At 38.9% G+C, this 12,297-nt stretch overlaps 1 protein-coding gene across 1 annotated transcript in view; it reads left to right on the forward strand.

The window, feature by feature from the left end:
* The first annotated feature begins 7,737 nt into the window (after positions 1-7,737).
* Positions 7,738-12,297, forward strand: part of LOC109237757 (nuclear pore complex protein NUP214) — a 37,893-nt gene continuing 33,333 nt past the window's right edge. Inside the window, exons 1-3 of the mRNA XM_019404122.1 lie at positions 7,738-8,102; positions 9,236-9,444; positions 10,303-10,471. Of these exons, the coding sequence (XP_019259667.1) occupies positions 7,901-8,102; positions 9,236-9,444; positions 10,303-10,471 (580 nt within the window). The 5' untranslated portion in view covers positions 7,738-7,900. The remainder of the gene's footprint in view (positions 8,103-9,235; positions 9,445-10,302; positions 10,472-12,297) is intronic.

Raw genomic sequence — 12,297 nt, forward strand, 5'->3', positions numbered from 1 at the left:
CTCAAGAACAAAGCTGCAGCAACCTCAAGAACCGGATCCAAGATTGAAGATATCTTAAGTCCTAAGGTTTGTTGAGTCTTTGTTATGTGTTCTTCATTGTAACTCCTATCCTGCTTTCTTAGAAGCGTTGATTAGGAAACCTTTTGTAAAATCCGTAAGCTCTCAGAGTCTATGTTGTGACTAGGTTTAGTCATAAGTTAAAATCCTTGTTACTAGAGAGTGACAAAGTGGCTTGTGGCGAGAGTATCACAAGTTAGTCAAAGCCTTGTAACTGTAGAGTGACAAAGTGGCTTGTGGTGAGAGCATCACAAGTTAGTAAAAGTCTTTGTAACTAGGGAGTCACAAAGTGTCTTGTGTTAAGAGTACCACAAGTTAGTTGAGTTGAATTCTTTGTAATGGAGTCATTACAAAGTGGCTTGTAATAGGTATTTTAATAGTTAGTGAAGTTGAAAGCCTACATGTATAGGTCGTGGTTTTGTCCCCTTGTGTGGGATTTTTCCACGTAAAAATCTTCTGTCTCATTTACACACTGGTTATGTAGTTAGCACTGTAAGAACTGATATAGGACCAGATCTCTATACAGTCTGGTTCATAAGTATTTTTAATGGAAACTCATAGAGGACCAGGTACTCTATAGTATGGTGGACTCATACAAACTAACAACTATCGTGTGGAGGAAATCGATTTGGGCATAATCTCTATGTTGTTCTTGCATTTTGCTTCAATGCAAGGACATATCTTTACCTCCACGCGTTGTAGCTCATATTTTTCAAGGGGACCTTTTTCTAAACTATGTTGAGAAGAACCAAAATATGTATTTCCTCCACACTTGCTAAAACGTTGCTGATAATAGCTATACATATATTTTAAAGACATAAGTTTATCCGCCAAAAGGTAAATGTAATAGTTATAGTTAGTGGACAGTGGGGTCTACCCTTGCCTCCACTTTGAAAATCATGAATTGTCCTATAGATGTCACCCTTTAATACATATTAGTCACATCTTTCTTTAGTTGCCATGGTCCCACGTGGACAACACAATTTTTACACTTATTCACTTATAACTAACTCCATATTCTCCAAGTTTATACCAACATTTAACCAATTATCCACACGATTAATTTCTAGATCTCATTTCACTTAAATACTCATATATTTCATATACCTTACTATCATGGAATGTGGTATAGCACTGGTCCATAAATACGGGGTAGTATAGTTTGGGCCGTATTTTACCCAAAAATGTCAAACTTTGACAAAACTCATTTTCTTTGATTCGTTTACTCTCTAACCTTCACGACATTACTTATCACTTGTTTGAAATAGCATAATACTTATAACCTAAAAAATAATCTTGTCCCTGAACTTATGTCAATTATCTTACGACAAATCCAACGTACAAAAGTACGGGATGTAACATCCTTCCCTCCTTTAGAAACATTCGTCCTCGAATGTTAACTCTTAGAGACTTATGAAAATTTTGTAGACTCTCCTCTATAAACTAAACTAAAACCCAACCTCTATCTGAAGTTTGGATTATTCACAACCTTCTACACTTGAGCATCTCGTATCTTCTTCACCTTTACCTTACTTACCTTTCAATCTCGCATCGTATCTTCTGTCGCTTTCACAACCTCCCTCCCACATAGGTGGAAATTACATCCACGCCTTAAAGCTCTACTATGATACTTGCACCTCTAGTGCAAACAAAATCTGGCGGAAGCTTCATACTAACTTCTTACGACTCAACTCTATGGCACGATCTGGAAATAAAAGATGGGAATATTTCCTAAATGCCCTATTACTTCTCAATTATAAGTGTGGCGCGCAACACACCCATAAGTAAGACTCTACTAGGCGCGACTTTGTAGATTTCCTAAGACATGACTTGCTCTGATACCACTTTGTTATGCCCCAAACCTGGGAGGCGTGGCTGGCACCCGGTGCCGCACTAGCCCGAGCAAACCACTCTATAACTCATGATTGTTCGACCAAAACTAGAACATACATAGGTTGAGTTGACTGAACTCATTCCTTTTGTAACTATCATGGGCCAACATAGCCAGAACTCATAATGTAAAATTATAAGTTGGAAAATGTTGCATCAGTGATCCGTCGTACTTAAAACATGAATACACACGGGCCATCAAGACCTCTGACATACTATACATAATGAACCTGTGTCTACAAAGCCTCTAGGAGTATTCAACAACAAACGGGACAGGATCTCGGCCTACCCATAAGTCTATAGAAAAACTTTGACACGATAACTTAATGACACGGCTGCACTCTGAATGAAGTAGAGTCTTACCGATCCTTCAATGAATGCTAACCTCGTCTACTATGAGAGTTTGTCAAACTAATTACCTTCGCATGCAGGCATGAATGCAACGTCCATAACAAAAAGGACGTTAGTACAGATAATGTACCGAGTATGTAAGGCATGAAAATCAGTATATAAAAGTCATGAAAGAAACGTGGACTAAAGGACTCAACCTATAAGTCTGAATAGCTCTGTGAATCATGAAACATTTATTATTTCATGCATATGCGTATAAATACCATATAATGCATGGGTGTATGCGGACATAACATCATCAAGCCTCTGAGGGCATCTCAGCCTCTATGGGCGAAATCATCAACGCATACCAGCTGATCAGGTGGTGGTGCGTATATAACGTCGTAACCCTTCCCCATGCCCCATATACATATCATGTACGCGTATATAATGTCGTCTGGTCATGGGTCAATGTACATGTATAAATGAATGCAATGCATAATGAAGTAAGTCTATAAGATCTCCCAAAAAGTAATAAGATCAATATGCTTTCGGTTAATATCATGAAATCAATTTTATTAACTTACGAATTTTTTTAGACCCATGAATAGACAATATAATAATAGGACACATGGGGAATCAAGAGCATAGGCACTCTTAGTACTTCTATGAATAGAATCATTTGTGAAAGTTGCACGTTTGATCGTTTCGTTGTATCATATGGATAATGCCAAAAGGAATGAAGGGTTAGCCTTAACATACCTGGTCTTAACCCACTGGCTCAAGAGCTCAATTCGTATGCGCTATACGATAACAAGAATAATACTATTGTTAACCACACGAACAACTCTCTTAATCGCATAACGGAAGATAGCCTATCCTACAATGAAATGGACAGTATTTTCCCTGTTCTTATCATTACCTCAAGCCTACCATAGGAAAGGTAATATAACAACACAACTAGCAATTCCTATGACAAAATCCAAACAATTATACAACCAGCGGAAAGCTCGGGTATGATTTTCAACCATACTTCTCCAATATTTTCTTTCCTTGAAAACACATATCGATGACTACACCAACTGTATACACAAGTTACTCCAATAATTTCTAGTCACAACAAAACTAAAAAAATTACCGAATAGCCGATACAACAACAACAACGTTAAAATACGATTTTCCTCTATTAATTCAATAATTCTCATCCTACAATTCAGCCATGACCTAGACAAATTTAAATATACCAAGGAGAGGAAAATTCTTACCTTATTTTATAAGAAATACTCTTATTGCTCCTTACTTCACATCGAAGAAAGTCCGGATTAACCAACACGCCAAAATGGAACAATAAGATCGAAGTGGTGCCCAAAACCCGCATATTATCTTTGAGAAAGATTACACTCTTCTTCTAACTTACTTATTCGAAGAAATCTCCGATTGCTATCATCCGGAGGAAATAGATGTGGGCATAATCTCTATGTTATTCTTGCATTTTGCTTCAATGCGAGGACATATCTTTACCTCCACACGTTGTAGCTCATATTTCTCAAGGGGACCTTTTTCTAAACTATGTTGAGAAGAAGCAAAATATGTATTTCCTCCACAGTTGCTAAAAACGTTGCTGATGATAGCTATGCATATGTTTTCAAGACATATGTTTATCCGCCAAAAGGTAAATGTAATAGTTGTAGTTAGTGGATAGTGGGGTCCACCCCTATTTGTGTCACGACCCGGATTTCTACCCTCGGGAGTCGTGATGGAGCCTACTAATACGAGCTAGGCAAGCCAATTAATTACACAATTTACCTTTTTACCCATTTTATATTCATTAACAATTTCGAAATAATAACATTTAAACAGCGGAATTTAACATAAGCAGAAGGAAGAAACAATAAGCTATCTGAACATGAATATCTAATACAACTGTTTGAGTTTCGACTACCCAGAACTGGTGTCACAGTTTCACAGACGGTCTAAGAATACTACAAATAAAGGGTCTGAAAGAAATAAATACATCACTGTCTCTAGAAATGCATGAAAGAAACAGGAATAGTAGATAGAAGGAGACGCCAAGTCCTGCGGACGCCTGCAGGACTACCTCGGGTCACCTGACGATCAAGAATCAACAACCTCATTGCGGTCTGAAGTCCACAATGCTGGGGTCTGCACAAAAGAGTGCAGAGTGTAGTATCAGCACAACCGACCCCATGTGTTGGTAAGTGCCTAGGCTAACCTCGGCGAAGTAGTGACGAGGCTAGAACCAGACTACCAAATAAACTTGTGCAGTTCAAATATGTATAGCAGAAAAAAAATACGGAAATAAACAAGTAAAGATGGGAGGGGGAAACATGCTTCGGGGAAAAACAGGTAAAAACAGAATATCAATAGAATATAAAGGAAACAAAATCCAACCACTAACAAGGATAAAGAAAAACAAAGTCAAATTTCACTTTCTTTTCACATCTTGTTGCATTCGTGCAACCTGATCCCATTTCTCATATCTTGTGGCAGGCGTGCCACCCGCTCCCATTTCATGTATCTTGTGGTAGACGTACCACCCGCTCCCATTTCATTATATCTTGTGGTAGGCGTACCACCAGCTTCCATTTCATTATATCTTGTGGTAGGCGTACCACCCGCTCCCATTTCATTATGTCTTGTGGTAGGCGTACCACCCGCTCCCATTTCATTATATCTTGTGGTAGGCGTACCACCCACTCCCATTTCATGTATCTCGTGGTAGGCGTGCCACCCGCTCCCATTTCATGTATCTTGTGGTAGGCGTACCACCCGCTCCCATTTCATTATATCTTGTGGTAGGCGTACTACCAACTCCCATTTCTTTATATCTTGTGGTAGGCGTACCACCCGCTCCCATTTTATTATATCTTGTGGTAGGCGTACCACCCGCTCCCGTTTTATTATATCTTGTGGTAGGCGTACCACCCGCTCCCATTTCATTATATCTTGTGGTAGGCGTAGCACCTGCTCCCATTTTATTATATCTTGTGGTAGGCGTACCACCCGCTCCCAGTTACAACCAACAATAATCACAAGGAATCCCGGCAAGGGAACAAGAACAACATAATAACTTCCCAGCAAGGGAACATTAATAATTCAACAACATCCCGGCAAGGGAACAATGATATCTCAACAATATCCCGACAAGGGAACAATAATATCAAACAAACATCCCGGCAAGGGAACAATGATGATAATAACATATGAGGCATAATAAACCACAACGGAGTCATAACAAATTATAACACAAGACTCGCGGGCATGCTTGACACCAACGTATAAATACTCGCCACCATGCCTATACGTCGTACTCCACAATTAACACGTAGCAAGTAGACACAACTCCTAATCCCTCAAACTAAGGTTAGACCAAACACTTACCTCGCTGCCACGAACACAATTCACTGTTCAATTATAGCTTACCCCTTGATTCCACCACCAATTCGCTCGTATCTAGTCACAAGTTACTTAATTACATTAATAAACGCTAAATGAATCAACCCCAATGCATGAAAATGAGTTTTCCAAAGTTTTACCCAAAAAGTTAAAAATCGCCCCGGGGCCACATGGTCAAAACCCGAGGTTCGAACCAAAACCCGATCACCCATTCCCCCACGAACTCAAATATATAATTTGTTTTGAAATTAAACCTCAATTTTAAATTGAACTCTGCGTTTCGAGGCCTTAAAAACCTCTTTTAGCATCACCTCGATTTGCGTGCGCAGTCCGGGCGCGTAGCGGGAAAGCCTATATGTGAAAATCTGTGAAAAATGATAAATTTTGACTATAAAATAAATTAATATGACTTCGGTCAACGTTTTGGGTAAACGGACACAGACCCGTGATTTTACGGTCCCTGAGGGTCCGTAGGAAAATATGGGACTTGGGCATATGTCCGGAATCGAATTCCGAGGTCCCAAGCTCGAGAAATGAAATTTTGAAAGAAATTATTTTCTGAAAAATATAAAGGTTTTTGAAAGTGAAATGTTATGTGAAACCTGAGGTATCGGGCCCGTATTATGGTTCCGGAGCCCGGTACAGGTTCAATATGATTTATATGTGTTGTCAGTAAAGTTTGGTAAGAAACGGAATCCATTTGACGTGATTCGAACCTTAAATGCAAATTTGATGTTTAAAGAAGTTTTGGGAAATTTCATTGATCTTGAGGATTAATTCGATGTTCATGATGTTATTTTGGTGATATGAGTACACGAATAAGTCCGTAGGATGTTTTTGAGGTTGGGTGTATATTTGGTTTGGAGCCCCGAGGGCTCGGGTGAGTTTTGGATAGGCCACGGGGTGCATTTTGAACTTAGAAAATTGTAGGTTTTTCAGCTGTGCATAGCAGGCCTGCAGGCTTCGCAAATGTGAGCGGCTTGTCGCAATTGCGAAAGAAGCTCAGGCTAGCTCCCTCTCGCAAATGCGAAGTTTCCCATTTGGCCAGGGATCGCAAATGCAACCAATGTGTCGCAAATGCGAAGTCGCAAATGCGACTTTGTTTCCGCAAATGCGAAAGTCCAGATTTCTTAAGGGTTCGCAAATGCGAGCCCTGTTTCGCAATTCCCAAGCTAGTAGAGGTCGGGGTTCGCAATTCCCACATCTGAGACCTGTAACTTTTATACTTAGACGATTTTAAACCCATTTTTCATGTTCTCTCAAACCATAAACACACTTAGGCGATTTTTCAAGGATTTCTTCTTCTCCAAATCAATTGTAAGTCGTTTTTAACTACTTTCTTCAATTCTTAACATCTTTTAACATGAATTCAACTTCAAATCAATGATCTCATGGGGGAAATTGGGTGTTTTGGGTAGAACCTAGGTTTTTCAAAAATTGGGAAATCGGAACTCAAATCGAGGTCCAAATCTTTTCCATTGAACAAAGTTTCTATCTTGCATAAGACAAGATTTGAAGATCTGCACATGATATATTTTCCATTGGATACCTTTTTGTTGAAAAATTGGATACGAATCTTCGTTAATTCAAGCGTTATATAGGTAGTAATAAGAGAATGACATCTATGAAACAACTACAATTAAAATATTCTTCCATCAATCTTGAAAGAATTTATTTTCCTAGTAGCACTAAAATGTGTGCCTTAGAATTTAAATCTTTGTACGTTTAGTTAATAAATTTATTAATAATGTATTAGCTTTCTTCAATATATACTAGCGAAATATGCATATCTTTTGAGATTTTAAATTTGAAGATTTTTCTTATCTTTTATATGTAATGAAAAAAAAAGAAAAATAATTGAGTTTTGGATAAATTTTATCTATAACAAAAAAAAATAATTTAAACGTCAAATGCTGTTATAGGTGTATAATAGCCATTCGCTATAAAAGTCAAAAAATCTCGTAATATATGATGATTGATTGATTTACCAAAATGACTTTGCCCCGTAGACTTGTTTGAATTAATGTCGGTTTAATTTACTGTTTGCTAAACCTCATTTTCAGTCTTACGCTACTCAAGCACACCCAGTTGTATATTTAGGGCAAACCTTCGATCCTTCCCGCCCAAGAACAGTCTCTCAACACACTCAAACCTAAGCTAAACAGATTGTTCCAGCGTCTCCTGAATTCACCGCGGGAAATCTCCAATGTCTACTTCCATCGAATTGGAGGAAGAGATTGAAGGAGACCAAATTGGCTCCAAAAATTATCGTTTCTCCAAAATCGGAACACCCGTACCTCTAAAGCCCGACGAGTCTTCATCCTTCGATCTCGAAAACCAATCTCCGCCTTTGCAACCTTTAGTCATCTCCGAACGCTTTCGACTTCTCTTCATTGCCCACTCCGATGGTCAGTCTCTAGTGCATTTTATTTGAGTTATTATCACCTAGTTTTTTATTGAGTTATCTAGTGTACTTACAGAGAGGTGAATTTAGAACTCTATGAGTTTGAAATCAATTATTTTTACTTATTTAGTGAATTTTTAACACATAAACATAGTTCGAGCCAAAGCTACTCGGTTCCAACGAACCCATAAGTTGAACTCTGCATTTAAAGAGATGAGAAGATATCAACTACCTGATTGTTTTGAGTTATCTAAGTGTACTATAACAGAGGCAGATTCATGATATGACTTTATGGATTCTACAGATTCGGATTTGGATGCCCCTGCGCTTAAACATATGGATAGGGATGCCGATTCTCACCATTGATATCGACACATCTGAGATCGCCAAATGCTCGGGAGTTCCTCTCGAAATGATCTTCCAGTTCGGGGGAAAATTCGCAAAATTCCGTTTCCATCGAGAATTGAATTGACCTTTCCCTTATTTCGACCGGAGAGTCTTCTTTCCGATCGAAACAAAGAGGCTGGCTCTAACGCTCTCACCCCCAATCCCCCGATCCCGGGCCCAATCACGAACCACCAATCTAATTCGACCACCTCTCCTGCATTTCCATATCCAATGCCTGGGAGCTAGGCTCGAGCTTAGCCCAAGCATCTTAAGTATTGTCCCCTCTCCTGTGAAAGAAAGAGGTTGATGCACCCAGCTACCCGAAGTAGAGCTTTCTTTGTCCCACCTTTCCTTACAAGTGGTTTACGAAAATATCCGTTAGTAGCAATCGGCTCAATTCAATAACATGTTCTATGGCATATTATTATAATAATAATGTTCGCATTTGACCAGGCTTTTTGGACGTTCCATGATTAAACCGACTAGCGGCACTTTTCGAGTTTGTGATTATACCGCAACTCATTAATTTATTGCGTTTGTATTCAATTATTTGTACTTATGTAGTGAAATTTTTAATACATATACTGTCTTTGGGCCAAAACTATTGGGTTCGGATGAACCCATACAGTGCACTCTGCATCCGCCTCTCTTAAGAGATGAGAAGAAATCGCCTAGTTTACTCGAGTTATGTGGTGCCTTTTATATCTTAATTTACACTTTTTGTTGTATTTTTTCTTTGGTTTGATTTAGGGTTTTGTGTTGCGAGGACAAAGGAGGTTATGGCATCAGCACAGGAGATTAAGGAGAAAGGTAGTGGTCCATCCATACAGGAATTGAGCATTGTGGATGTTACTATTGGGAAAGTTTCGGTACTTGCCTTGTCTGGAGATGACTCCTTGCTTGCTGCTTGTGTTGGCAATAAAATCCATTTCTTCCCCGTTAGCGCCCTTCTATACAAGGTATTTTCATTTTATCCGATGCTACAACTTTCCTAGGAATACATGGGTTTGTAACATCAAAACTTTCTGTAGCTTCATTATGTTGGCCTTGTTTAATCATATATGACATCCCTAGCTAAATGCCACGGGGTATATGGATTTGACATTATGGGTTTGAGCTTTAGTGTTGTAGCTTAGGGGGTAGTTGAGCGTTTTTTCCTCGTTGTTCTGGCTAGTCTCATAGTGTTTTGTATAAGACTACTAGCGATTTTTGTTCCATCACACTTTTTGTTTTATTTTTATTTTCAATTTTTATTATTACCATAATTATTGTCCTTCCACTTATTTGTTGTTGCTTACGGTGCTGATATTATTTGTCTGGTTTCTATAGTTGTTACAAATCTTTTGTCTTTGAGCCGAGGGTCTCCCGGAAATAGCCTCTCTACCTTCCGGGGTAGGGGTAAGGTCTGCGTACACTCTACCCTCCCCAGACCCCACTAGTGGGACTATTACTGGGTTGTTGTTGTTTGTTGGGTTTGAGTTCGGGATTCTATCACAGCCCAGTTAATTTACTGGGTTCGAAATATAATTTCTACTTATTTAGTAGACTTTTAAATACATATATAGGGTCCGAGCCAAAGCTATTGGATTTGGGTGAACCCATAAGTTACATATTGCATGTGCCCCTGAGTGCATTCTAAGAACTGCTTCTTCCCTACGAAGTTTGGACACTTTCTCGTTTTCAGTTAAAAAGGCATTGCACTTTGAGTTTTTGCTGCAGAAAACCAGTTTGTGCCTTGCTAAATGCTATCAATTTATGAGTACTGAAATTTTGAAAAATTGATGTCCTTCATTCTTGTTCGTATTGCTTATTAATAGGACCAAACACCAGCCTTTTCTCATTCTGTCAAGGATTCAAGTGTCATCACGGATATGCAATGGGCTAAAAAGGCAGAAAAGGTTTATGTCGGTCTCTCAAGTGATGGGAAGTTGTATAGCGGGGTTGGTCAAAGGCCGATTAAAGAAGTTATGGACGATGTTGATGCTGGTATGTTTCCTTTATCCCTCTTCCTCTTGATTATTGAGGTCCTTGCTATATGTGTTCTGTAGTATCTTTTGCTTAGCTTTTACCATGTAAGGTCCAGGAACTGTTAAGGCCTCTGGTAAATCGAAAGTATCCAATTCCAGCAAGTTTCCTGTTTAGAAATTTCTTATAATTGATTAAGCTTTCCTAATGGGTCTTTGTGGCTTCCTACCTTTTCAACTCGAATAAAAGTCATAAATTTAGGCATTGCATGTTCGTCTCGCAGTTCAAGTTAAAAGTACGTTCCACATCTCATTTGATACAACAAAATGCAAAAGTAAATATTCAGGGTGCCAATGAAATACAATACTTTCCAGCTTCCACGGTCTATTTCTTAGTTCAAAATCCCTCTTTAGTAGATCAAATATCAGTGGGTTGATTGTTTCGCTCTTGTTAGATGCTTCTTGTATTCATTTCCTTGATGCATTGTGGCCATTCTGGACTCAAGTTTAACCAATTAGGAGATTGGGAGCAGTTCATTTTTTTTTCAACACAACATACAACTCCCAGCTGTACTTTGCTTCTCCAATACTTGTCCCTCTTTCTTTTGTTATCTTACCAAGTCTTCGTGAAAAAACTGTGACCATAAGATTTTCAATCCAATTCGAGCAAGTTTCTAATTCAAAAATTTCCTCGGAATTGATCAAACTTTTTAGATTCCTTTTTTTTTTTTAATAAAGAGAAGTTGGGGACATAGTAAACCTCCTACTATAAGAGTGATTCCTTGGGATCGGAAGGGGGAAGATTGAATCTTGAAGGACAATGATAGGCAGACCAAGGTTTACGCTGTTGTTGCGTGCTTGCTTTGTGCACCAGCATAGCATAATTTGAATCTGCTGGCTCAGATGAGTGGCTCTTGGCTATGTGTGTGTGTGTGTGTATTCATCTAGTTCCAGGAGCCTCCACAAATGTCTCTTATGGTCTTGAATGGTTTCGACCATGAATGGAGAGGAAAACCTGATAGTTAAGCCATACATGGCAGGATCTGAGTTTCTTACAATCACATGCAATTAACAGTGAGCACCGGTCTAGCAAAAGTTTCAATACTTTCAATATCATTTCGGACTTTTATTTCTTCTGCTTCAGCTAGAATGAAACTTGAACGGGAAATACCTGTTCCTATTTGTTACCTTAATTCCTGCTGGAACTTCCCAGTTGAGTCCATCTTTGGATCACTGTGACTCAGGGATTTAAGATGTGATATAGCATCTGCTTAAATACTATTTCTCTCTTTCAGCTAATATTTTCCACCAATAAACATTCATTTATAAAGCTTTATACTTCATAAAATCTTTGCTTCAACTCTGGCCATTTTCTTTCTGTTGCTATCTTTATGTAACTCTTATTCATCTGGTTGAAGGTTGGAGCCTTACCCTTGCTGGAATCATTCTCTGCTAATTCCAATATCTTTTTACCAATATATGACCAACCTGTATCTTAGCTCTGTGTATGTAATCACTGACGTCTCCTCTTGTGTGCACCATTCCAGTGAAACTTGCCAATAATAAAAGCTATTCTAGTGAGCCATCTGTATAAGCTGAAATTTGTAGTGTGTATAGAATTGTTACTATTTCCTCCACGATTGCATATTTTACCTCATTCATATGAAGTGCTTGAAGGGGAGCCTTGGATCAACGGTAAAGTTGTCTCCGTGTGGCCTATAGGTCACGGGTTCGAGCCGTGGAATCAACCACTGATGCTTGCGTCAACCTATGCTGCCTACATTACAACCCTTGGGGTGCGACCCTTCCCCGGACCCTGCGTGAATGCGGGATGATTTGTGCACCGGC

This window comes from Nicotiana attenuata, unplaced genomic scaffold, assembly GCF_001879085.1.
Source record: "Nicotiana attenuata strain UT unplaced genomic scaffold, NIATTr2, whole genome shotgun sequence".
Taxonomy (NCBI): Eukaryota; Viridiplantae; Streptophyta; class Magnoliopsida; order Solanales; family Solanaceae; genus Nicotiana; species Nicotiana attenuata.